The sequence below is a fragment of the Anomalospiza imberbis genome, chromosome 14 (genome assembly GCF_031753505.1).
Source record: "Anomalospiza imberbis isolate Cuckoo-Finch-1a 21T00152 chromosome 14, ASM3175350v1, whole genome shotgun sequence".
Classification (NCBI taxonomy): Eukaryota; Metazoa; Chordata; class Aves; order Passeriformes; family Viduidae; genus Anomalospiza; species Anomalospiza imberbis.
The window spans coordinates 19,405,867-19,433,321 of NC_089694.1; the positions used below are offsets into that span (position 1 = coordinate 19,405,867).

The 27,455-nt window shown below is 38.0% G+C and overlaps 1 protein-coding gene across 1 annotated transcript; it reads left to right on the forward strand.

Annotated features, from left to right (window-relative positions):
• Positions 1–27,045, forward strand: TEX11 (testis expressed 11). The gene is made up of 29 exons (XM_068205344.1): positions 1–104; positions 202–389; positions 2,356–2,440; positions 3,618–3,697; positions 4,245–4,325; positions 4,408–4,527; positions 5,454–5,534; positions 7,749–7,834; positions 9,159–9,216; positions 9,987–10,082; positions 11,514–11,595; positions 13,288–13,366; positions 14,045–14,196; positions 14,923–15,008; positions 15,904–16,041; positions 16,329–16,431; positions 17,482–17,606; positions 18,355–18,440; positions 18,571–18,624; positions 19,082–19,122; positions 19,719–19,805; positions 20,870–20,940; positions 21,500–21,616; positions 22,446–22,518; positions 22,887–23,036; positions 24,037–24,145; positions 25,034–25,154; positions 25,514–25,678; positions 26,722–27,045. Exons 1-29 carry the CDS (start codon positions 74–76, stop codon positions 26,791–26,793), a joined length of 2,817 nt encoding a protein of 938 aa, XP_068061445.1. The 5' UTR covers positions 1–73; the 3' UTR covers positions 26,794–27,045.
• The last annotated feature ends 410 nt before the right edge of the window (positions 27,046–27,455 follow it).

A 27,455-nucleotide genomic window follows, 5' to 3' on the forward strand; every position in this document is an offset into this window, starting at 1 on the left:
GGGCGCGCACGCGCAGTGCGGGGGCGCTGCTCGCGCGGTTCCGCGCCCCTCACGCAGCTGCCGCTGAGGGGCCATGGCGGGGCCGCGGGCGGCCGTCGTGGAAGGTGCCGCGGGTCGTGGGCTCTCCCCTCCCGATAAGCGCCGCCCCTGGCGGCTGATGTTGGGCTGTGTGTCACGCCCCGCTGTCCTCCCGTCTTACAGCGCTGGTGCGGGAGCTGCTGAGGGAAGAGGCGCCGTCCCGCATTGCTGCCCTCACGGAGGAGCTGTTCCAGGCGGCGGAAAGCATCTCTGAAGAGGATGGGAAGGTGGCGGAGGGAGAACCCCCCGCTCCCAGCCCGTCTGAAGAAACGGGGGGTGCATGTGCTTCGCACCCCACAGCCCTGGCCCAGGTTGGTGCTGCAGCTCCGTAAACCCTAGCTGTTGCTGCTTCCCACCCTTGGCGGTGAAGCTAAAAGTGTAGCACTACTGAAATGTTAAGAAGAGAATTCACTTCTTCGTCATTTGCCCCAGTAGCGTGAAAGTCCAAAATAAAGTGGGAAATACTATTTTTAAAAGTCAATGTGAAATGATCTTGAATGTAAAAGTGTGTGTGTCATTTACTCTGCTCTCATGAGACCCCACCTGGATGCCGTGTTCACGTCTGGGGTCACCAGCATCAGAAGGATGTGGACCTGCTGGAGGAAGTCACGAAGGTGATTGAAGGGCTGGAGCACCTCTCCTGGGAAAGACAGATGGAGTTCAGCCAGAAGAGAAGGCTCTGGGGAGACCTTAGAGCACCTTAAGTGCCTAAAGGGGTTCCAAGAGAGCTGGAGAAGGACTTTGGGCAAGGGCTTGAAGTAACAGGAGAAGGGGAAATGGCTTTACATTGAAAGAAGGTTGACTTAGATTAGATATTAGTAAGATACTGTGAGGGTGGGGAGGCCCTGACATAGGTTGTCCAGAGAAGCTGTGGCTGCCCCATCCCTGGAAGTGTCCAAGGCCAGGGTGGACAGGGCTTGGAGCAACCTGGTCTGGTGAAAGGTGTTGGAACTGGGTGGTCTTTAAGGTCACTGCCAACCCAAACCATTCTATGATAATAATGGGAAAAAGTACTGGTTACTTATGATGTTAAGGTATATATTATTTCAAACTACTGGTAGCATTAGTTGTAATTTCAAGTAAAAATGCAAGCAGAGAGCACTGGTGCATTAAGAGTTTGGTACTGGATCAGAGGAGAGGTCCTTCTCACCTTGTCTGTGGATTCCCATAGTGACAGCAGATAACCCAAGGAAGAAGAAAACAAGCAAGCATGTAATTTTAACTCCTGGTAAACAATATTCCAGTACACAATATTATATTGGAGGTACTCATTTTCAGTCCTTGTAAAAGTTTATCAGGTGGTTGTTTATAATGTTTAGTTTTTCCTTCTGTTTATTTCTCCTAGAGGAGTACTTAGAAAGAAGTAAACATCTACTTTAAAAGTCCTTTTTTCCAAGAGAAATCTGATAATTCATGAATCTAAAATAAGGAAGACCAGCTGAGATATTGTCCAACTTCTTCCTCTAAAATTATATTTTCAAGAGATAAGTGGTAATTATCTGCTAAGGAACACTGATTTTGGAAGTCCTAAAATTGCAACAAGGAGCAAGATAAGTTAGCAAGTGTTGTAACAGAAAGTGTCAATAGTACAGTGTGTAAAGAAATACAAGAACATAAAAGTGGCATCCTTCAGTTCTTCCTGAATCAGTTGGGCTAAATTATTTTTGAAGAAAGGAGAAATCATTAATTTGTAATCTGGCCACTTCAGTAAGAGGGGCTATGAACTCTCTCCTGGATAGGCAAGATCTGTCATGAAAAGTAGAATAAAGTGATGGAAAACGCAGCCCCTCAGGGTGGGTTGCTAAAGCAGCTTATTGCCTTTATGTAGTGCTGTATCTTTTGAACAAGAGTATATAGTCAGTAACCTTTGTTCTTTGTTTGCTAATATCCAAAGTTTCCCAGTGTAGGTATTTAAAGTAATTAAGCTACTTAGTGTTCTTTTTGATGTGCAGAAGAGGTGAAGCCTTACTACAGATTGTTCTCAAATGTGATAAGATTCTTAGAGTCCTTTTCCAATCCCTTCAGATTTTAGGTGAAGAAATGCTGCATCCATTCAGCATGCCTGTTTTCAGGTCACTGTCCAACTTGTCCCTGTGGGATCCTGTGACAGTTTTATGGAAAACTCACACCTTTGACTCTGGTGTAAATGGAAGTTCTGCAAGCGCTTGGAGAGGCCATTCCTGTGAAACACATGAAAGATGCTTCTTTTTCAGTAGTAAATTTCAATTGGATCCACATCCAGGAGAAAATTAAATTGAGTGGAATTCTTCTCTTCAGGTTGAAGAGAGTGCAGTCAGCTTATGGAACTGGACTGTGACCAAACACACGGGTGCTGTTATCAGTGATGAGCAAAGAGCCAAACGTACGTATGTTCTGTACCTTCCTAAAGGTGTTCTGTGGGCTGTAGCATGGAAACTAAACACACTCTGCTGGCAGGCACATAAGTAGTGCTGTAGATTTGTTTGAGCCTTTGTAGACACGGTCTAGAAAGAGAAAAATGTACCGATGGGCTTGTATAAGCAGTTCAGGAAGGAGCATCCTGATGTAATACTTATCTTCTTGTGACACAGAGTCAGTGTAGGCATTCTTATCACTCCCCTTTCCATGCCAGAGCACCAGTAAAGAGGTGATGTGACCAAAGGAAGCTGTAATTTGCCTTCTGATACTGTGGTTCAAATCTAAAAATGTATGGAAATAACACAGATATAAATTTTAGACTGTTGGTCAATTTATATCAAGTGAGATTGTTTTTTTAATGTAAATATCTCATCCATGCTTACATACAGAAACATTCTAAGTCCTCTTTTTACTGACCTGCTTTAGCCATGTGCACAGCTGGTGAGTTCTCTTGGGCCAGAAGCAGGGCTGGGGGAAAGCAGAAATGAGCTTTTGGTCTTTTCCCTCAGCTTGTTCTTTCTGTGGTTCTGTGGGATTGCAGTGTCAGGCCTACATTCTTGTCTTGAGGGATTATAGTCAAAATGATGTATAATCTGCATCATATAAATTATGATAAAAGGAAAAGGGTAAGTTGACACAAAGTAAAGCGTGATGTTCTCAGATCACTGCTGAAGGGCCAGGAGAGGCTGTTTAAAGTACATTAAGTGTTTCCATCCCTGATGTCTAAGGAAGGCCTGAAAATGTTTTTTGTTTTTACTTTGAAACTGTAAAGATTATTAAACTTCATTTCCTTATTTTGCTGAAGGCTATTTTGAAGCTTTCAAGAAATGTTACTGTAAGCACCTGCAATGTAATTAAATCTTTGAATGCCATGTATTTAACTTAAACTCTCTCTAAATTATTTAATAGGTATTTTAATGAGAATATATTTTTTTCCTTACTGTCTGAAAAGCAATTTTAAACATCTTGGCTAAAATTCAGATTGCTTTGACTCCTGAAGTTTCAGATTTTTCTGTCTTGTGATTTAAAATGTCAGATAGTCTTTCAGATATGGCAGGGCTTGAGTTCCTGTTAAAAAAAAAAAAAAAAAAAAAGAAGTAGAGAAAATGAAACTTTTGAATGCCTGCACTGTTTTCTTGCAGTGCGGTTTGTTGCCTGCAGACTGATTTGCCTTTGTGAAGGCAGCGATCCTCCGGAGGGAACTATTCGGAGACAGATTTTGGTAAGACTAATTATGGGTGAGTAATGAAATATTGTTGATCCCCCAGGGAAGTCTTCAAATCTTATTACATTTGCTTTGGAAAGGGAGTGAAATATACATCTAGTTCTGGAAAGATAGCTGGTGTTTTGGCTGGAGTATTGCTGACTCTCTCTTCTCATCACAAAGATAAGATTGATGATCCCATTTTTTCCCTTTTAAGAAAACAAAGTACATGCTGAAGTGGGACCTATATCTTACAGGGATACTTTGCTGAGCCATTGGAGCTAGGAATGGACAGTGTGGTTAGCATCACATCTTCTCATAGGGTAAAATATGATATGAGCAGGACATGAACTTATTTCAGTATCATAATATTGTCTAGTAGGCCACTGTAAGTCTTATGCTATATCTGAGTGTTCATTCAGAAGTGAGAGTTGCTGGTCAGAAATTGCAGAGCTGAAATACCTTTGTCCTGTGTTAGACATGTGTGACAACGAGATGAGATCTTACATTGCCTTTCTTGAAAGTGACTGCTTTTGCACAAAGGACTTACCATTTCCTCCTTCAGATGTCTATGAAAACTGGGAAAGGATGGATAGATATTGGAAGAGCTGGTCTTGCAGATGGATTTCTAGAGAATGCCGTGAGTGTAAGTTCTTTCCCAGTTTTGATTTCTTACATACACCTCTATTTGTAAGTTCCATGGGTGATGCCTGCACTTTGTTTTCCAGAGTATAGAAAAGCTGTATGCGAAGTTACGGAAGGGGAGCGATGGTGAAGCAGATATTCAAGTGCACAGAGCTGATGTGGAGAAAAGCCTTTTCAAAGTACTCTCTTACCAAGCTGAATCAGTATGTGTTCTCAGTTTTCCCTCTAAGTCACTAGAGGTATAGAGGGAAACTCTGACCCAGTTATTAGATACCTGAATGCTTGGCATTTAGGACTTGCTGAGGGATAGATTTCCTTCACTTAGATATAAGATAGCAGATCTCATGTTTGCATTCAGTGTTGCAAAATCATTTAATGATTTTTAATTTCCTGCATTTATCGCAGTCATTCTTGCAGTGGTGTTTATATCTTCTAGTTCAGATTTGTTGCTTTATGATTTGGCTATCATGGCTGTTTATAAAATAAACAAGTGCCTGTATGAATCATAAATGGGTCAATTCCAACAGTGTCCTGTGCTTGACTGGAGAACAAGGCAAATAACTGTAATTTAAAGTATGTAATTTAGGAAATCTAAGTTTTGAGAAGAATTGTTTTTCCTTCTGAAGTGTCTGAGAATACTCTCAATCCTACAGAGTATTACAGACACAGGAGTGCAAATACAAAGAATGTAGTTTCCTGCATTTGTTGGTCACACCACTGACCTCAATGTCTAGAAGGGAAGTTCTGTCTCCAAAATTCTCAGGAGCTACCCTAAACAGGACAAAGCAATGGCCCATATTTTTAATTTGATCATGGAAACAAAAGGAGAAGAGGTATACACTTTGCTGAGTTCTTGTATCATCTTGACATGTGAATGATCTAGTCCCAAGCCTCTGGCATTTGCACACTACCTAAGGACTGCAGTGATTTTCTGGATCTCTTTAGCATCTGGCAATATGGAAAAATACACAGAATTATTATAGCATTGTAAGGACAGATACCTAATCCCAAACCTAGCTTTACTGCATGTGAAAAACCCAAGCCCTATTTTAAAGAATGAGGTTTTTAGTGAATTTTAAAGACCAGTTGCACACTAACAGTTTGTTGGCATGCTCTGCTGCTTTCTCAGGCAGTTGCTCAAGGGGATTTTCAAAAAGCGGTGATGTGCGTGCAGCGCTGCAAAGATATGTTGATGAAATTGCCAAAAGAAGTAAGTGAAATCTTCCCTTCTTTATAATTTCAAACTTTGAGAACCTACTTTCCTCTCTATATGTTAAAGGATGACATATGCCGTATAAAATTCTGAAAAGTACTCTGAACTGAAGATCCCTTTTGCAATTGGTTGCCTCTTCGAGATTTTGTTGCTAAAAATTTTGTGTGGAAACAGCAGAGTTTTTTTCAGAGTGCATTTTTTTATTGCTTCTCTTAGATTAGAATTTGAAATAGAATAATAAACTCTTTCCTAAACAATGAGAAGACAAATCAGCAAGCAAGGCAAAAAGATTTCTAAATTGAATATACTACCTACTCTCTACAGAACCAGCTGCATTTTACATCTTGATCCTGTATATTGCATCTTGTACCCATGTGAACATTTTTCTGGGGACAGATGGGACAAGAGAAGTGCTGAATGACAAAGTTATTAATATGCAAGTCTATCACTACCATCAGTACTAATCTTCATCTTCATGAAACTGTAGAGCTATGAATGGAGGCTTCCCATTCCAGTAAACTGTGGTTTTTGTAGTTCCTGTCTCACAGAGAAAACAAACTACCATATGCAGATTAGTTTTTTGTTTGCAAAGATAAAAGTCTATTATAGTTAAATCAGAATAAACTTCCTGATATTTATTTTCATTTGTTTACATGTTTTCCCAATATTTAAGAAACATTTTGTTCCTGTCTCTCTGGTACAGATAATAAAATTCAAAGGGGCAGATGCAAATTCTTAAAGAAAAATATGGGGAATATGTTTGGAGTTTATTTGTGTTTTTAACCAATTAAACTTCAACTGATTTTACTTTGCTTTTGTCATCTGCAGGCCATGTTCAAGAGCATCTGAGTGACTAAGTTGCAGGAGTCTAGCTTTGATTTGAATCATAAGATCAGAACTTCTTACTGTTGAAAATGTTCATTGGGATCTTTGCACTCCTGTTCCTCATTTAATTCTAAATTAATTTCATTCTTTCTGCTTGAACTCGTTCATTAAATAATATTAAACTTGTGATGAAAGCTCTTCACAAACCAGGAGCACTGACACAGACAAAGTAAAGATCAAGAGAGAGTGATACAATTTACTTCTGATTTAAAAAGTGGTATTTAAAAAATGAAGAAAATTGAAAGAGCTAGTGATTGCTGAGTGAATCCAAATCTTTTGGATTGCTGGGTAGCTCTCAATCCTAAACTCTTTCAGGCTCCCATTGTACCAGAGTCCCTGGAGAGTATCGCAGGGAGATTATTGTGTTGTGTGGTACCAGAGATCAGCTGGAGAGGATTGTGATCCTCGATAGTCTGTGAACCAGTGCTCAGTACAGGAAACTTTCTCTCCTGGAAAGAAAACATTCACAAATGAACCTGTGAAAAATAAGGTTTCACATCTGAGAGTTATCTCTTTTGTGTTTGTGCATATACATACTCTGTGCTTTTGCCTCTGGATTGCAAAAAGAAAAAAAATTTGGAGCAAGATGTTGTCCTACCCTTCTCATTTTTGTCTGACAATTTGAAATCTGCAGTCCCTTGCAAAAAGCATCATTTATATATTTATATTTGGGAAAAAAATATACTGCAGAGGCAAAATGGATGTAAATATTGGCAGCCTGCTAGCATATAAAATGACTTTTTTTCTCTTCTTTGGATGACATATGACAGCTGCAAATCATTTCAAAGAAAAGGCAAATTGTTATGAACAGATGTTGTCAGGGCTGATTGATAAAGCTCTGAATAACCAAGCATTCAAAAGCAGTTTTCTTCTAAAACTTGTAATTCTTTTTTGACCCCAAAGAGAAATGCTGGGAAGAAGCCTACTGTGAAACAGGTGAAGTCCTCATCACTTAATGAAGTACAACTTTTTTTGTTATTAAAAAAAAAAAAGATATTATAGTATTACAGTTGTTCCTCTCAAGTTTTAATTTTTATTGTTTAATTTACACAGTTCTAGTGCTTTCAATGTGATTTATTGAGGAATTCTGTGCTCCTCATGTGTTTAAAAAATCCTGCTGTTTTGTCTGTCCTGGACTGGTTAGTGATACTTCACTTTCCCACACAATTAATGGTTCCATTTAGTCATCTTCATCTGCAAAAGGCCAGAAGTAGTAGCAGTGGTAATATCTTGAAAGTAAAATTCATTTTAAAGAACCTGAGACTGGAGTGCCATAGATGGAATGTTTTACAAGAACATTATAGAAACAGGAGTCTTTTATTGCAGACCTGTTACCTGTCAATCCTCTGTTACAATTTTGGGGTGGAAACCTATGAACGGAAGAGGTATGAACAGAGCTCCTTCTGGCTCAGGTAATGTGCAAAAGTCAAATAAACAAACCCCTACTTCTGAGATGTAAAAATGCGTGTGAAGGAGAGGGAGGAGCAAGGGAAAGTAGAGGCCTCATTAGAATTGTGAGAATACAAGATTTTAGCTGAACCAAATTATCCGAGCAGATACTTTGTCATGGTTGTACACTATTGCCTAAAATCTGTGTGTTTTCCCACATGGATTTTCATGCCATTAGAATGAAAGTCATCTTCCAGTTTTTCTTGCCAATTCTCTCCCTAGCACTTCCTCCAAAGGGATTAGTTTTCTGAAGAGTCCTTGACTGATGAAAGACACAAACATCAAGGTGAAAAAGGAAGGAGTAGAGATGGTTTGGGTAGGATCCAAATAACTATTGTGGTATTATTAAGGGTGAGGCTATCAGGAAGAGCATCCTCATGCCACGGTCACAGCCTCACTGCGGAAAATTTGTGTTTATGTCTTCTTGTTCTTTTAAATAGTTAGAAGAAAATGGAGGGCAACAGATCAAATTCAAAATCATTATGGTTGTATATGTTGTCAAACAGGATTTGTAGAAATGCTCAGACTCAGTTACAGCTGGTGCTTTGGAGATTATTTTGTATTTTATTCTCGTGGAAAATTAAATACCAAGTCCTGATGACAAAATTTGAGAAGGAAATAAAGCTTTGCACAGTGCAAATAATCATCTGGAGAAAGATTGTGGCTCCATCTAGTGGGTTAAGATTTCCCTGGTCTGAGAATATACTAGATTAGAAAACAAGTGCCCAGTTACTGTTTTTCTTTCTAACAGTTTTTCATTCACAGCATTTATAGTCAAATCTGGTTTTATGGAATTATCACTGTGTTTTCTTCTGGGTGGTTCTTTGTCCTGCCATTTAACTTTTAGAAGAAGAATGGGGGGAATCACGAGTTACATGCTCTGTCTTTGCTGTTGATGTGCTGTGGTCTGGAGACCAGTCATGTATAGATTTTATGTATTGCCATATTATATGTCAGGTGAGAATGGAAACACTTGCTTCTTCAAAATCTCAGTGGTTAAAATTGATAAAGCCTACTGAAATGTTTGAATAGAAGATGTTACAGAATGTGCTGCAACACGTATTTTTTGAAGAAAGTGATTGAGCACAATTTTTAATGTAAGGGTAGAAAGAACCCACAATTTTCTGTTCTCTAGTAAAAGTGACTACTGAGATTAGTTTGTGTGATTTATGTGGTTTTTAACGCTTAGGAAGTGGGAAAGGATAGGAATTTTGTACATAATCAGGAGACTGACTGAATTTATCTCTGTCATCCTGTTTAATTTTAACTATCATTTATCATGGATAGCCAGAGTTATGACATTGGGAAGATGGACATGAAATATTCTGTTGGCAAAGAAATGCAGGTAAGAAATAGAGAAATTTCTATTTGCAAATAGGGTTTTGTTAAACTTACTCCAGTGTATTATCTGCCTTTTTTGTGCAAACCTGCCCAGCAATGTCTTGGTCTCCTTTTTAGTAGTTGTCTATGAAGTTTGGCAGAGTTTCATGTTCAGTTGTTATGAGCATCAATCACTGATGAGCGCCATTAAATCACATTTGATTCTGTATTTCACAGAAATCAAAGTACAGAAAGTAAGGCTGAAGTAGATCCTGAAAGGCCATCTCTTCTTCCATTCCTCTTCTCTTTCAATACATCATCAGTTGAGCTGTGTCATTCGTGATAGATGTTTCTCTGTCTCAGTCAGAAGTCAGTTTATTTTTTTACTTCCAATTGTGAATATGAAGATTTTAATTTCTTCCTCTTTATGTAAATAATTTATATATTTGAAGTCCATCATCATGTAGGTCTTTGTCCTGCTTTTTTTGTTTGTTTGTTTTCCTCTGTGAAGCATGTACCTCCTCTTATTTCAATTTTTTCTTTCATTCTTTTTTTCCAGTTATCTGAGTTTCCTTGCAACTATTCTGTTTTTCTCTGAATTCTGGTTGATTCATGTCCTATGTGTACTGCATTGCTTCAAGACTGGATATGTTTCAGATGTGAGAAATCACTTTATATATCTGATACCAGGCAGGAATTTTTTTGCCCCAGAGAGCTTTTATTTTTCATGACCTTAGAATTTAAGTCTTTTGTGTTCATATGTATGTTTGTATGTGGCTATATTTTCATTTCCAGGCTAAAGTGCTGCGACTGTTAGCCACGACCTATTTTGAGTGGGATTGCAGTCTGTACCTGGACAAGGCATTGAAAGCCATAAGCTTGGCAAATCAGGTAATTTTTGCTCTATTTAAAGATTGCAATAGATGAAACTCAAGCATTTATTGACATGATAATATGGACCACATTAATCACTGGTGTGTTATCCTTGACAACAGATTGAGGTGTGTTTGCTTTATGTTTCCATGCTCCTATGGATATTTTGGTGTTTCCAGTTTTTTTTTTCTTTTTTTGTAGAGAAATACTTTTTAGCATGTAGAAGTAGAGCTCTACATGTCCTCCTGCCTCCTATGTGTTAGTAGTAAGGTCCTTTGATGATGGTGTGACTAAAATTTCTCAGCCGTGTGAGTTGATACAAGCAGGCGGCTGGGACAACCACAAACCCACAGCTAAAGCACAAAGAGTAAAATTATTTCCATTACCTCATTATCTGTGGGATCCCCAAAGCAACACCCAGGCAGAGGCATGCAAGCAGACCTGAAAAATGAGGTGTATAAACATACCAGCTACCTTGAAGGAGTTCATGTATCTCTAAGCAGCCATTAGAGTGAGGTCTCTTAATCCTTTACAAATTCTGTTTCCCATAGAGACTTGAATTAATTTTGTGCTTCTATCTATTCAGGTCGGTGTGGAGTAAATGAAATCTGAAAAATCCCTATTTGTCTTTGGTTGATCATTTAAAAAATTTCATTTTCTGTTTTGCACAAAACAAGTTTTAAGTATGAAATTTTGTTTTAAATGGAAGCTGAAATTCAGTTTCTGCATGCTGCCTGAATTTACAGACTGATCATAATGCATATGCTCAGGAGATCAGGATAAAAAGCAGTGTATTTTAGTCATGCAAATAATGTGCTACTACAGTATCTAAGCCTTTTGTCCTCTTCTGTTGTTTACTTTTGCAAAGCTTTTTGAAGCAGAAAGTGGTTTTATCATGATTTTTGATAATGTTCATTTTGATATTGTGTGAGGGTATGGAAAACCAGAAGAAAGTGTTGATTCTAGAACTTGAAATATGCATTGTTTTAGTGAGAGCTTTAGTATACAGTCCTCATTATTTCCAATTTCATTATTATTGCTCCCACTGTTGTTGATCCCTGAATTTCTTCTTTTTATAAACTACTTTGAATCTGCTCGTATTAATTCTAGATTAATCCAGCCAATTCACACACAGAAAAGCAAGAAATGTTTCTATCATTCAGTAATGTTCAGCTTCTGTTTAAAAGTATCAAAAATGGGCCACAGCAAACAGAGAATTTTACATCTTTTGCTTTTGTTATCTTTGGTCTTCTGGCGGTGTAAGAATAAATAATAATATTGCATTTGGGAAGAAATTTACTGCATAAGTTGCCTATCATTTGCTTCAGTCATTAAGTGGGGAGTGTGTGATTCCTTAATATTTGCCTGTATTATGAATGTGCTGTGCTCTCACAGGATCTCTGTTCTACAAAGAGCTGTCCAAGTAATGTGTTGTTTTTCATTGTGCAGGAGAATTTGCATCCAGCAGGGTTTTTTTTGAAAGTTAAAATTCTTCTTAAAAGTGGAGCGTCAGATGAAGATATCAGCTCAGGTATCACAGCTCTCTCTCCCTAGGTTTTATAATACTCCATATTCAAGGAGACTGTATGTGTCAGACATAGAAAAACAATTTTGTGTTTTTGGCAGAATCTGCATTAGCTAAATGTCCTTTTGGTTTTGAAGTGTGAGACATAGTGCTCACAGAAGAGGTATCCAGATGCTAATTTAAATAGCCTTGCTGCAAATAGGGAAAGGGGAACACTTTGAAGGCTGTTAGAATGAGGAGAGTGAAAATATAGCAATGTAAAGCTACAGTTGATTTAGACATATGCATAAGGTTATGCAGAAGGGTGAAGGTGCATTGACTTACACAGTCAGCACAGAAGAAAGGCTGGTGAAGCATTGCTGTTCTCTGGGTGGGATTTTGCAGATTTTTCCAAGAGACATCATGTGCTCATCAGTGTGTTGTTATGAACCTGTATTACAAGAGTTTATTTAAGTCAAATAAACTCTTTTCTCCTTATTCCTCACATTTATCACTTGAACAGAACTGATTCTGATATGAAATGAGAGGATAAGAAGGTTTTTGGGGAGACTTTAATATAGAAAAGATAATTAATGTGTCAGAGAAATTTATTTTCATAAATAATGAAATCTTGAGAAGAGGCTTTGTACATTTCAGGGTTGGAAATCATCAGATAGGTAATGAATAATCTGAGAAATGTAGGATGTGATGAGGAGTTTCTTGCAGAGAGCTGAGGGGTTTGAAAGCTGTCAGACTAGCAGAAATGGCAACTCCATATTCCTCCTTGGGGCTTTTAGCCATATTTCAAGTATCCAGTTATTTAAACATTACAGTTTCAAATAAACATACAGTAGCTGACTTGTGTTCTTCAGTTTGAATTGTGAAACCATAGAGTTGCCTATCAAAACACACTTGGCTATTGTTTAGTAACACTCAGCCTCCAGTCAGTTTTTCAAGCAAGTTTATTAATGAGTGGATGTCTCTTTTCTTGTATGGCTGGCAGAAAAGTGTGTGTTCTCTGTCTTGTGAGTGAAGATTCCTGCTAAATTTTGGGCATTTCACTAAAATGTTGTGATGCACATTTGCATCAGCTGCCTTCAAATGCTTCTTTTAACAACTGGTCTGGTCACGTCCTTGTGTATCCCTTCTCTGATCTCACCTAAGCTACAAATGTATCTATTGTGTTGTTAACCATTCAGCACAGAGTAACAGTTTTAAAACTTTATCTGAGTGGTGGTAAGACTGATACCTGCTTATCAGCACCAGTCAATTCAACAGCTGATCTCAGTGCATTATGCTGAAGTAGTTCCCATTGCAATATGATACCACACACAGCCCGAGCACTAACCTCAATGTTAGGTTGTTCCTGCTGGATAAGAATGAGACATTTTGATAAAAGGCAGCTTGAGGCAAAAAAAAAAAAAAAAAAAATTGTTCTACTAAAGTTTATGCTGTTCCTGTTTAAAGAGACAAAGGACTGGAATTCCAAGGCTATCAGTCTGTCACCTTTCTGTAGTATTGCATTAACTGTGCAGTGAAGGGAAAGTCAAAGCACAATAGGTATTATTCTTCTATTTGTTATAGATCTGTTACAGGGTTGCTGGTTTTTTTTCAGTTCTGTTTCTATCTTTCAAAGAAGGTGTAAGAGATAAGTGGTAAATTGAGCAATTAAGTGTCTAAGTTGATTACATAATGTCAAGTGCTTTGTGTTCTGTCTAGCTCTTGCAGAATTCACACATCTTGAGATGTCTTTAGACTTCTGTTTGAATACAGCCAAACTGCTGCTGGAGCATGGAAGGTATGAAAGCATCTCTAAGTGGGGTAAACACAATGTTTGGAGGTTTTGGGTTTTTCTTTGTAACCAAAGAACATCCATTATAAAATGACACTTTATTTCAAATAAAAGCTCATGGAGGTAAGATGAAAGGTTTTGAGAGAGAACCTGTCTTCTATAGCAAGGAGATACTGATTATGGCAGCAACAGAACAGGGTGGGAAAAAAGTGTAGTGGCAATTTGCAGTGCTGTAGACTTACTTTGGAATGATTAAGATTCATTATGTAGTTTTATTATATGTCTGAATCATCAGACTGACATTTTTTTTCTAACCAACCATCAGAATGACTTTGGAGTCCTAGAACCATTCTTGGGAAAAACAGTAGAAGGATAACAAGCTACTGCAAAATAAATTGAGACACGAATTCTTACCCTGTTAAGTGCTCCATCATGATTATGTATGTATATGCTTGTATCTTGATGCAAATGTGAAGAATAAACTCTTATGAATACAGTGGAAGAAGCATGTGATAAGAGGAAGCTGCCATTGAATAGATGAACTGTAACAAATTCATACCTTGATTCATTCTGTTGATGTGATTGAATGACAAACATGCTGTATGGTGTGAATATGTTAATCTCTAGAATAGAAAATTAACAGCTCTTCTGGTGTAGCCTCTTAAAATGCATCTCTGTGAATAGGGAATCAGTTGGTTTTGATTTTCTGAAATCTGTTTCTGAACGATTTGAATCTTCACCTGACCTTGGAAAAATTACCCTGCTCCACATCGAGTTCCTGTTGCAGAATAAGAGGGAGCTGCTCGCTAAGCAAAAGATTGAAGAAATTATTATAGGTCTGTATCCATCTTTTACTGCTGTTTTCTGAAAGCTGGATGTAGTTGGCTAAAGTCTTGCATTCTAATTTTCACTTTTTTTGCTTGTTCTTGTTTTTCTTTTTCTGTGCCTGTTTTCCATTATGTTTCTTTTACTTGGCAACTCTCAACTTCCATACTGAATGACAGTCACGATCAAGTTTAGGCTTAAATTCATTTGCTGGAGCAATTCCTCCTTCTTAGTTAGACTATGTGTGACTGATACATGTGAGATTAGAAACATTAACCAGGAGTTCTGTGTAATATTAATACTTTGTTCATCCAGTCAAATTTATTTTTGTTTGTCAGTGTAAGACAGTTTGCATATCCTTGTTAGAGCAGCTGGATAACAGTTTATTTCTCAGGTCTGTTGCACCTGTAGCACTGTAGTACTTTTTGACTGTCAGATCTGCTGTAAAACAAATCCTATTTCATGTTGCATCTAGCTAGGAGCAAGAGCTACATTTACATTTACATTGTTCAAGCATGAAAATATTTTTCTATAACCCACTGGGTTTTTTTTGTGTTTTGCTTGGTTGATTCGTTGGGTTGGGTTTTTTTTCATAAACAGGATATGAAGCACTGGCTCCTAGCTGAAACTATTGCTGTGTCCCTGTTTTTTGTTGCAGCCTGTAGACTAGTTCTTAGATGCTTCTCAGTGTGCTTTGTGAAGTTCTTGTAAAGTGATGATTTGCAATATCTTTTCAGGTCATTATACTGGGAAACAGCTGTTGCCTGAAGTCTTGAATCAGCTGCACATCATCTTGTGGGACAGAGCTGCCAAACATTATGAGGTTTGGGACCACATAGTAGTGTTCTTATTTATATCAGCAAAAATGAAATTCTTTTTCTGACCTCTTTGATATGTCTATTTTTGGTTAGAGTGCAAACTGTTACTAAGAGCCTTGTTCCAGCTGGCACTAGTTTTATTTTCATCCATCTGGGTGCTGTTTTCAATTATAAAATCAAGTTTCAGGTAGCCTCACCCTAAGGTTTGTGCATGGGAGCAGTTAATGCGAGAATTCCTGCTCCAGCTGGTTCCTATATGGCTATGGGGCCTGAAGGGATCAGTCCAAGAGTAGTCAAAGAACTGGCTGGTGTCATTGTGAGGCTTCTCTATGATTTTTGAATGGTCTTGGGAATCTGGAGAGGTCCCAGTTGGCTGAAAGCTGGCAAGTTATCCCACTTTTCAAGAAGGGCAAGAAGGACAACCCTGGAAACTACAGGCCTGTCAGTCTCACTTCAGTGCCTGGTAAAATGATGGAGATTATTCTGGGAGTTAGTGAAAAACACCTGAAGGACAATGCAGTCATTGGTCGCAGCCAGCACTCGTCCATGAGGGGGAAGTCCTGCTTGTCAAACTTGATTTCCTTTTAGGACAAGGTCATCCGCCTTACAAAAGCCAGTTGATGTCGTCTCTTTGGATTTCAGTAAAGCTTTGCATACTGTCTCTCACGGTGTCTAGACAAATTAGAGGGCTGGGCACTCACCAGCTGTATGAAATCTACCAAGGGAAAGTGCTGGATTCTGCACCTGGAACAACCTGGAGGATGCACTAGAATATACTTGTCTATCTAAATCTTTCATTGCTGTGACCTTTTTTTTAAAAAATTAGAAAGACATAGGCAGTTTAATCACCCAAATATGGCCACGTGTTTTTGGGTTTTAATTTATTTTTATATTTTCTAGGAGAAAAACTATTCTGAAGCCCTTCACTGGTACAATTATTCTGTCAGCTTCTATACACCTGGGCAGATAGATCAGAACTTGGCTAAGCTGCAGAGGAACATGGCTTCTTGCTATCTTCATCTGAAACAAGTTGACAAGGTATATTTAATACATATGTAGACATACTTATATCTTTATTTGCATTGCTTTTATTTTTGAGGAATTTGCTCTTTCATTTCTGATCAGCCTTTGGTGCTGTTTTCTGGTCTCATCACTTTTGTTTCAAGGGCAGATGTTGCCCTGTCAAACATCTTGAGTTATTCTATAAATATCAGCAATGTAACCATTAACATTTTGTGTATCTTTTTATTTCTTTTCTATTGCAAATTATATACTAATTTCAAGGTGATGTTATACTGATTTCCTTTAATCTTTTCTGTGAATAGGCTAAAGAGGCAGTTAAACAAGCAGAAAGGTGTGATCCAAACAGCATCTTTACTAAATTCAGTGTCTATAAGATTGCAGTGTTGGAGAACGATACTGATAAAGGTACAGCCTGAAAGTTAAAGGGTCCACTACAAGGAGAAGTCCCAAATATATTAAAAAATACTAATCAGCTTTGGACTGTTCATCTTGAGAAAGACACAATAGAGGGTAGCTAGAAGAAGAGTCCCTGAAGTCGTTGAGAATGCCAGGCTGTAGATTTAAGTTGTAGAAGTGGGATTTTTTTTTTTTTAGCACACAATATGTAAGAGGCAGAGTCCATTGCTATATTTGATTTTGTTTGGATGGAGCCTCTGTCTAGAGAAGATAATCCTCCCATGGGCAGAAGCTATAGTAGCATCCCAGGGTGAGAATAATTCTATACTTTTTAGTGTGCATATACAATATGAATCTTAAGGGAACCATTATTGCCGCTCTTAACTTCTCTGGACAGATGGACCCTGAAGTTACCAAGAAATACATGAATTATTGAGATGACTTACAGAATGTTGTATCTCTGTAGCCTCTTTCTCCTTTATAACGAGTTCTGCTGTTTCATATTTTAATGAGGATCTTAGCTCAAGTAATGAAAATGGAGAAATATAGTCTATAGTTACTTAGAATACAGAGTAATGTGCAGAGCTTATTTTCCAATGAGTTCTCTGCCATTTAGTTATTCTCTATACAACTTTTATTCACAGCATAATTTGTTCACATAATATAGAGTGGGACACACAGCACAGTGTGAACATAAAAGCAGTGGCACCCTTAGCATAAGCCAAGATGTAGGAGCTTGGAATGATGCCCAGAGAATGTATTTGAGAAAGTCTTCTTTCTTTGGTAACAAACAGTTACTTAGCCGAACAAAATTAAGGATGTACGATGAGTATCATTTGTATGGCATCTTTGTTTCCTTAGATTAGTAACTTGAAAGCTTTTTGGCACCTCCCTGGGGGAAATGCCTATTTGTGGAGAAGCGCTGGTATGCTCAGGTTTTCTTGTCTTGGTTTTTCATTAAAAAAAAATATAGCCTTTCATAAATCATTAAAACAGTAGAACTTTCTACCTTCCAATGGCTTCTATAAAAATGTTGGTTTTTCCCTCTGTCTCTTTCAGCTATGGAGGCAGTTATTGAAATGGGGAAGCTAGCAGAAAAGCCATCACAACATGAAGACAAGCTGAGAGTGGATAAAAATACAGGCAGTAACCTCTTGAGTTTAGCTGCCCAAATTGCTTTAGAGGTAGAGCAGATAATGTTGTCTTTGCTTCATCGATATAATAGGATATAAGTATAGCCTCTTCAACCTGGCCTAGATGTAATATTTCTCTATATTTCATGGATTTCTTAGTATTTCATGCTTCCACAACAAAGGTCTCGCTCAAATGTGTTGTGTAATGCAAAGTAGAAATTATTTTCATGTAGAAAGAAGTGGTATCTTTTAAAATTTTGACATAAAAACAAAGAATTCTGAGTTAAAAATGTAGGCATCTGGATATTACATTGTGTTTTTCTGTAAAATTCTCGTTTGCAAAACGTTACATCTTCTTCTGCCTCTGGGATTTGATCTTTGATGAGAGAGGAGGAAGCTGTGTAAAAATACACATAAATCCATGATGAAAGTACTTTGTCCCTCCTGTTTGCCTCTTGGTTGGTGGCCTGAGCACTGTCTGAACTGGCTGATTGCATTTCAGGCTATCAGGGCCTTGTTCCCAGCCCTGTGAGGCATGAAAGCCTTACCAGCCTGTACTAGTCCTGCTCTTGCCCCAGACTCTTTGTGCAGGGAATCATATGATCTCTCCTTAGAGCTTTTTCTGCACTCTCAGGCAATTCTGTGCATAGTCCTTTGTTCATTTTCCTGCTACAGGGCTGCACAGACTTGGAATATGTGGTTGCTTTGGGGTTTGTTTTTGTTGCTGTTTTTGTTTGGGTATTTTTTGAGGTAACTGAGGTAGTGCAGTATATAAAAAGCATGTTTTAATTATTTTCAGAATGACCAACAAACTGTGGCTATCAAAGCTTTGGAGTATTTGTCTCAACACTTACAAGACTGCGGACAATTATTTGCATCCTTAAAGTAAGAATTCAATATACTTACAAGGAGAAACATAAGGAAGGAAAGTGGAATCCTTTCAGGAGAATTAGGGCAAAGTACACCATTGAAAAAAAAATCTTGTTTCTTCATTGCTTGTTTTTCTCATATTTAGATGTTTGGTCCGCCTGATGTTATCAAAAGTCATGGCAGAAAATGCAGAGAAAAGGTGGGTCTGTTTCAAAAACCATTTTCTTATGGTGGATATGTTGTTCAGATTGTGTAATGTTTTCTTTCTGGGCATTTTTTCTTGCAGAGTAATCAAGATATTATTTTTTATACCGGTAAATTCCACCCAGATGACTTCCTAGCTTGACCTAATGACATCACATAGGAACCTATTTTCAACTCATCTAAACTTTTCTTTAAATAGTTGCTCTGTACCTTCTTTTATTAATGTATATGCCTGTCAGGTATTTTAATGGAGATTGTGAGCTAAGCAATCTCTGTAACTTTGACAATAGTGAGATAACTTTCCAAAGTTTGGAGTGAGAAGAGTCGATCTATCCATAACTGGAAAAATATATTCCAACATAAATAATGTGTTCTGTTTTTTTTTTTTTTTTTTTTTTTTTTTTTTTTAAATGAATCAATTTCCTAAAACTGAATTTTTTTCTCCATTCTAGAGATGGAGATATCAACTCAATACTGACTTACTTGAACTTGGGTATGTTTTTGTTTTATTTGCATTTTCTGGAGTTCTTCCATATGTGAACATTTTATGATATGATTAGATCCATACCAATGAAATATTTAGACTCCTTATTTCAGTCCAGGCTCTCAATTTCCCAGTGAAATCAATGAAAACTAAAGCTGGAGATTCAATAGCATTGTGAAGTTGTATCTCAGTGGCATAGGTTTTGCTATCAAAAACTTGTAGTACTGATGCAAGTAGAAGAGATTTAAGAGCAGAATTAAATCAGTAAAAGGTTCCTAGAAGAAAGGTCTCAAACTGGTGATTAAATATAAGTCCCCTTCTTGTGAAATTAAGTAAAACTCCTTTGCATTAGACTTCAGTGTCAGTAAACTTAGAAGAGCAGTACTTGTTGGCATCTTCTCTAAAGTGTTTTTTGAGGCACCTTTTGCTGTTTTTTATAGGGCTTTCTGAAGAATATTAGATTTAAATTGTGAAAATAAGTCTTTGTCAGGAATTATACAGGTGTTTTGGAAACCTCTGTTTTGTAGTGTAAGGATTGGACTTGGAAATGTTTTTATTCTGCTCCAAAAGTGGTACTTTTGTATTGAATTATATGTTTTCTGCAGCTCACAAGAAACTTGCCGAGTCTTTCACAGAAGAGAAATTTACAGGGGACATGAGGATCCTTGAAGCTCACTGGTTTAGAAAAGTTGGTAGGTTGCTCTCAGAACCTAAACTGAATCTCCTGTCTTTATTGGTCCTTTAAATCAGCAGCCTTGGAGTTTGCCTTCAACTACAGACTGTAAAAATCCAAACAGCAAATATTATCACAGATAAAGTGGTTTCTAGTGGGAAATGCAGCTCCCATGGGGCTGCCCTAAGCTTTATGCATAGTGCTGTCTCTGGATCCTCATTTTGTAGTCTCTGTTACACTGTTTTGGTAAAGGATTAGTGCATTTGCTGTCTATAAATAAAAATATAAGCATACAGTAACAAGTTGAACCAATTTTTCAGATTCTTGCTTGTCAGAGCACACAGGAGAGGAAACAGTTGCAATCAGTATCAGAAGATATCTGCTTTTGCACACATCCTCACAGTGTAACTGTACTCCAATAAAGAGTAGCAAGGGAGGGGGAGAAGCAGCAGATGCTGATTACAGTGACATGAGCATGAATGGAATCATGACCTTTCAAAGGCAACATTCTCACTCACAGGATAAACAATTCAGAGACTGCAAAAACATGTCCTATAGAATAATTTAATGTGAAAGTTGCTGTAGAATCTAAATATTTAATTGGATCAAGCTCTCATACATAAATAATTTGATTGCCTTTAGATGCTCATCCATTTCTTACTCAGAATTGTGTGCTTATTTGCCATGTACTTGACCTTGCTGGGGTAAAATGAGGAATGGTTCAAGATATTGTGGGGTTTTTTCCTTTTGCTTTTTTATTTGTCTTGGGAATACTGTTACAACACTTCCCCTCATATGCTGGCTTTGTTAACTAATATAAGAAAAGTTCATACTTTTGTTGGCAGGGTGTGTGCTAGAATGGGTTCTTGGTTGTGGTGAAATTATCGGGGCAAAATTTGAAGGCATGGATTAGCTATTTTAAACAAATCACTAGTAACAGTATTTCTTGCTGTTAAATGAGCTGTTGATGACATATTGGTTCAGAAATAGAATTGTAGGACCTGAACTGCTTATTGCTAGAGGTGGGCACACATGTAGCAGTGCAGATTCTTATTCTAGTCTCTATTTTTCTGTCTTTGTTAGCTTGGAACTTAGCTGTACAGTTCAAGGACAGCCCTGAAAAGATGAGGGATCTTTTTGTGCTGTCTTTCAAGGTATTTACTCTTGCTAATTGTGTTTCTAACTGGGGAATATTTTCATCTGTCTAGTTCTTCTAGAAGTCACATCCATGGTTTGGGTATCTCCATGGAGACATGCTTGTGTGCTCTGAAGATGGAGCATTTTTGTCACAAGGAGGTTGACTTGTAATATAAAATGTGTGCGTTATTGTCATACTTCACATTCCGTTTCTTAAGAATGTAATAAACTTAAGATTTCAATGAGAAATTTCTAAAATAAATGGATTCTGATGTTTATAAACTGTATCATTAAAACAAGCATGTTAAGTACTTCAGTCCTAATCTTTATGCAGGACTTCTACCAACACTGTCAGCTTTGTATGTGCTTGTAGAGAGGGGACTCCAACTCTGCTTTACACTTTATATTTAAATAATCCTTTTGTAAAACTGTATGAGTAAAATTACAATATGAGTACATACTACTCATGACTGATTCCTGCAAGTGTCATAGAGCAGGGTCAGCAATCATCTGTTCCCAAGCAAATTGCTTTTTATGGGTAAAATTCTCATTACTTTTTCCTATTTTTGGTGCCAGTTGTCCCAGTTTTGTCCCTCTGACAAAGCTGTTCTAATTGCTCAGAAGACATGCCTGTTAATGGCAGCTGCAGTTGATCTGGAGATGGGGAGACAACAAGTAACACCTTCAGAACAGGTAGGGCAAAGCCTCTTAACTATTTCTGAGTGTACCAGTGTAGCGTTTTTTCCTTCTGGTTTTGAAGTCCTAGTTTTTTCACTCAGAGTGGGATATTGAGAATGTAAGCAAGGGAATTTTTCATAGTTAGAATTGATGCACCTTTCCAGACAACTGTAAGTGTTGAATTTCTGTAAATTAGTTCAGTGTCTTCGAATGGGTTTGTATCAATAAAGGGTCATGGCAGTAGCTTATGAGAGGAATTTCAATCTACAATATATGTATTGTAAGAGTCTGCTGCTAAATGTGGGTTAGTCAGAAAGACAATTACTGCTGTTGCTGAAAGTTGTTACCACTGTGGTTGTGATAAAACTCACTTTTTTCTTTTTTTAATGTATACATCTTTTTGTGGGTGGGAGGAAGAGGGCATTGTGCTTACTGTGGTTAGAAGATTAAGGAATTCACAGAGGTTGTGAAGGAAGTACAGAAGTCTGGTATAGAGTGATTGTAGAAAATTCTGTGGAGGGCAATGCACAGCATTTCTGTTGTGGCATTTAGTGGTTTGTCAGTCTCAGTAGCACTGTTTTATGCCTGGGAGCTAAAACAGTTATGTCCCATAGGAACAGGAATGGTTTTTTCTGGGCCAATGAAACGTTCAGTGAGAAGTGGCTTTGTCTGAAATGTGGAGGTCTTTGAAAAAGAGAAAAAAAAACCCCAAAACCCCAGTAACTGGTATAGGTGATTAACTAACTAGGCTGATTCTTAACTTATTTTATAGCTGTTCTGACATAATTATTTGTTTTGCTTTTAAAACTATGAACAAAATAACTTACTTAATTTTGTAAAATAGACGGAGCTTTTTAGTCAGGCCCTTCAACATCTTCAGACATGCAAGGAGATATGGAAGGTGCTGAAATTAACAGGTAAGCTACAAAGTGTGTGTTTTTAGCACATGTAACTCTTAGTCACGATATTAATGGAAAATACAGAGCAGGTGGAATTGCTGTCTTAGATGGAGGTTATTGGAGTAGATGGATGACAATATGATAAAAGCTGAGGTGTTAAGTGACTGTTAACCTAGCAGATGCATTGTTCACTTTTTTTGGTAGGATATTGGTAGAAAAAAATTCCATTAGATATTCCTTTAATGACAAATTCCACTTGCTGTACTGTTAAGTCTGAGTGCCTTGATGATTTTCCTGCCTGTTGGAAGCAAAAATTACCTTATGGTACACCGTGCGGCTTTGAGAAAATTCATCATTACATACAGGCAATCCTGTCTCTTTTGTAGGAGATTTTGCTAAAGACCCAACAGACACGTTGTTGCTGCTTTATGAATTTGAAGCAAGATCCAAACTGAATGATCCAGCACTTCACAATCTTATGGAGTCAGTTTGGGAGCAACCACAAATAGAGATCAAGACACTTGAAATCATTGCATGTAAGGACTTTTATAGATCTTCAAGTCAGAAAAAATAGCTTTCATTCCTCTTTTCTGTTCTTTTGAGGTGACTAGGATTATCATGTATTGTACAACATAAAGAAAATGGGTCTAACCATATATATTTTGTCCTGAAGCAAAGGATCTCAGCAATGTTAGGAGAGCTGTGTTTTGAAATGACAGATGACATGGTTGATGAACCAGAAAGTTGTGATATCTTTCCATTTCTAGACCCTGAGACACTCATACAGCTTGTGAGCCTGGAAGGGTTTTTCAGATGAACTTTTACATGCCAAGGCCAGAGAATGGCTCTCACTGATTCATGCCCCAGTACAGAAGTTTTGGGCTTTGGACTCTGGATAGATACTTTAAGTATATTTAAGCCACTAAGATAATGTTAAGTTTCAACTTAAAGATTTATAGTCAATTTGTAAATAGCATTTCTCTACACTGTGCCATACTTTCATCACAAAGTCCTAGTCATGAAAACATGCTTGAAAATTTAGAGCAGGATCCAAGAAAGATGAGGAGCATTTAGAACTACCATGGCAAGTCTTTGGAGGGTGTCCTGTAGGATTGTATAAACACCTTCTGTCCTCCTTGCCCTGAGGGAGAACACTCCAGCACCTGGAGACACCATTCTGAAATCCTGATCCTGCATAAGGTTTCCATCTGGATTTTTGTGTTCAAGGAGGCAAACAAAACTCTTTAGACAGTGCCCCCCACCAGATTTTTTTTTATTATTACTGCACTGGAGGTAAACAGCAGAGAATTATGAAACTTTCTGTGTTTCTGCCTTGTTGTCCTCATTGGTGATGTGCTTAGTAAAAAAGAGGGAGAGAGGCACCAGCTTGTGACCAGCCCATTAAGCAGATTTCTTTTCAGTTGTTTTTCACAAGGGATCTGGTAACATGCTGTAGTTTATTTTAGTGACCTAAGAGATTGAAGTGGACTTCAGTAATTTATCTTTTATTCTTCTCTGTTTTCTTTTCCTTTGAAGCATTGGCAATGGAATCTCCAGCTCGGTATCCTGTACTGTGTAAGAAAGCTCTCAAGAGTGCACTAAGCCTCCACAGAAAGCAGGCTGTCATTGATGCTGTGAAGTTTAGGTTAGTTGTCACATAGCTTTGCCATGAGCGTGTGACTGGAAATGCTGACAGTGAATAAAGCCTGCAATTTGAAAAAAAAGTGGATTGCACTTTATATACAAGGTTCCACTTCTTGCTGGCCAACCAATGTAATTCTGAAGGATGACTGCCTAACAGATGTTTTAACTGCGGTTTGTTTACTTGGCATATTTTCTGGCACAGTCCTGTTTCCAATAAATTAATCTGTTGAGGAAGGAAAATGAAAGTTGGATCCAGAAGATGTCTCTGGTTGTTTCTTGTGAGGAACATATTCATTTAAAATGTTATTCTGCTGGGTATTTCAAAGACAAAGAAGAGAAATTAAGGGTTGAGAAGAAAGCTGTGAGTTGTAAGGTAGTGATGCCACATAGTACATATGTGATTTATTTGGTATATTTATGTGTTACTTATCCTTTCCAAGTTCCTTGAAGTAAGCACTTGGCAAAGGCAACTGTTGATACTGCCTTTCTCACCCCACACTGAGAAAGACAGAGCTGTTTTCAGAACCCTGTATTTGTTACTGATTTTCTGAGGATGCTGCCTACATAGCTCTTGTTGGTGAAGTTAGAAAAGGTACTATTTTCTTGCTGTCATGTGTAGCACCCCAGGAAATACTATGATTTTCTTTCTGTGCAATGAAAATAATTAAGTACTAATGCTCCTGACTCTATTTTTTCATTGTTTGTATGAATAAGATCTGATAGTATGAAAATGCATGTTTCTGCTACAAGAATATGAGTGTAGTAAGCACCAAGGTAGACATGTCTGACAATCATAGAAACATAACTCAGTGTCCTCCTAATACTAAGAACTAACTGTTTGTGCACATGGTATTTAATGTTTCCTCTCTTGCTCTCTTTCAATCCTCAGCAAATGCTTACACAGTTTGATTAACATTTCTTTGCCGACTGGATTGACAGACTTGGATACCTGTGTGCTGCAGGAGGTGTGGGACTACTTTGAAGATGCTCTGAGTGTAATCGGCAGCACAGTAAGTTGATCAGGAAACCAAGAGATGGGAGAGGATCCTGAGCATGTTTGAAAAAAAATTCTCATTAGACTGAGAATAATTGGTAAAATGAACATTACATAGTGTTATATGTGGAGCTGCTAAGACTTCTCCAGTAAAAGATACACTGAAATTACTTCAAAAGAAAGGTCTTTTGGATATTTAGGACTGCATTACAAATTCCTTGGATTTTGTAAGGGCTTTTTCTATCTTTGCTTAGAAGGAAAGAATCCAACTGTTTTCTTACTCTAAAATTAAACTCTAATGCACTCTTGACTTGTCAGTTTTGAAGTGAAGATTCTATTTTCTGATGAGGTGCTGCTGCTTGTTTGCTACCTCAGGATGCTTACCCAGAGATGGAGATCCTTTGGCTTATGACAAGAGCCTGGAATACAGGAATATTTCAGTATACTGTTGGTAAATACAAGGAAGCTGAGCAGTGGTGTGGATTGGGAATGCATTTCCTTAATCACTTAGGATCTCTGAAGAAGAGCTATGAAGGGCATGTAAGTGTGCACAGGGGGATTTGAGGATATGGGATTGGTTGTGTGGCCTGAATTTGAGATGTTCATCTGGGTGAAGAAACCACTGCTGATGATCTTTAGAGTTTCAGGAGAATCATGGTATCTAAATATTTTTGGGGAGCCTGGTGCTAAAAGGTTCTTTCAAAGTGAGGTCAGAAAAGTTTTGATAGGCAATAGAGAGGATAACATAGCATTCTTTTACTGGAAGGATGATGTAAATGGGTGAATAGAAATAAACTGACTGTTTGTGGCCATGGGAGAACCTTGTACCTTTGCCTGCTTTAACTAAAGTCAAGGTGCTGTACCAGTTCACTTAAATCAGCTCTTACATAAGCTCTTTCAAGCTTGGTTTCTAGTATAATCTCATGTCTTATACGTGGGGTTTAAGATGGTGTGAAGAAAATCACAAAAGCTCATCTCCTCAGGTGTAGCTTAGCCACTTCCTATGAGGGAGAAATTTCCAGGCTAGCACCTTTGTAGGTGACACTTTGCAATGACAATTTTTCTTACTCTGTCACAAGTAAGCTTCTTTCTACAGCTTTTGGCTGCTGCTCCTGTCTAGATTGCAACCCAGTGCAGCCTGGCTGGTGTCACCATTCATTCTCTTGTGCACAAGCTGAGTAATCAAGGGGTTGGCTCTAACTCTTACACCATTTTAAATACATCAGTTAGAGCAGTAAGAGCTGACAATAAGAAGTCTTCCTTATCCTCAACATCAACTCCCAATGTCTGTGATTTGGTGAATAGGTTTATGTACTGATATAAGACTCACATATGAACTATGCTTTATGACTGTAAATAAAACCACTTTTGTTAGGTTGCACTGATCTTTTTTTTTTTTTTCCAAACCATTGTATTTAAACCTGTGCCAAAAATCTTTACATCAATTTGAAATTTTAGGTTTAGAAGCTGGTGGTAGTCTCTCACCTATTCCCTTAGTTCTGTTCTGTGTTAAATGATACACTTAGTTAAATGATACATTTTTATCCATCCTTGTTGACAACCGTGGTGCTCATATTCTCCAGATGGTTGGCCTTTATAGTGAGGTTCTGGACAAGCTGGACAGAGCAAAAGGATTTATTCCAAGTGAAGAATAATGACAGCCACAACTGCAAAAAAAAGAAAGCAGTCTCTCTTGGAAACATTCTGCTGAATGAGAGGCCATTAGCTCTGTGAAGGCACAGGGCCATGGGAGCAGTGGGAAAGAAACCAGGATCTCCTTCTTGTTGGCAAAGAAGTTATGTACTTTTTAGGAAGTGTTTATTCAAGAAATGTAATTGTTTTCCTCTAGGGAATAATTTTAATTCTCTGGAGCTATTTAACAGTTAGAAATAAATATTTAACTTTTATATGAGATGTCTCTGCTGTTGTGTAACAGGTTGGTTTAAATATCTGGTTTTAGTAGCAAATGGCAATGAGCACAATAAAAGTTCTTAAAAAGTATTCCATCTCCTCTGGTTATCATAGCTGCCTTGCTGCATAAATATTTATCAGATTGTTTAGTTTCCAGTCCATTTCAGTGGGAACAAGAATTCAGAGCTGTTTGCTGGTTTCACTGTCCCTTGGAATCGAAAAACCAGCACTTCTGAGCTCAGGGAAGAAGATGCAGCTGTCACTGGCAGTGCTGTGAGGGCTGCACTCCTCCCTTCCAGCTCACTGAACCCTGGGCCAGGCAGGTGCTCAGCAAGTCTGAGCACATCTGGGACTTGGCTGTGGGAAACCTGGGATGGAGCCAGTGAGGAATCATGTCTGTGGGAGT

Coding starts and splice junctions, on each gene's coding strand:
- TEX11 (XM_068205344.1), top strand. CDS start 74: ATGGCGGGGCCGCGGGCGGCCGTCGTGGAAG. Junction 19,806..20,869: donor TCACTGGTTTAGAAAAGTTG/GTAGGTTGCTCT, acceptor TGTCTTTGTTAG/CTTGGAACTTAGCTGTACAG. Junction 23,037..24,036: donor GACACTTGAAATCATTGCAT/GTAAGGACTTTT, acceptor TTTCCTTTGAAG/CATTGGCAATGGAATCTCCA.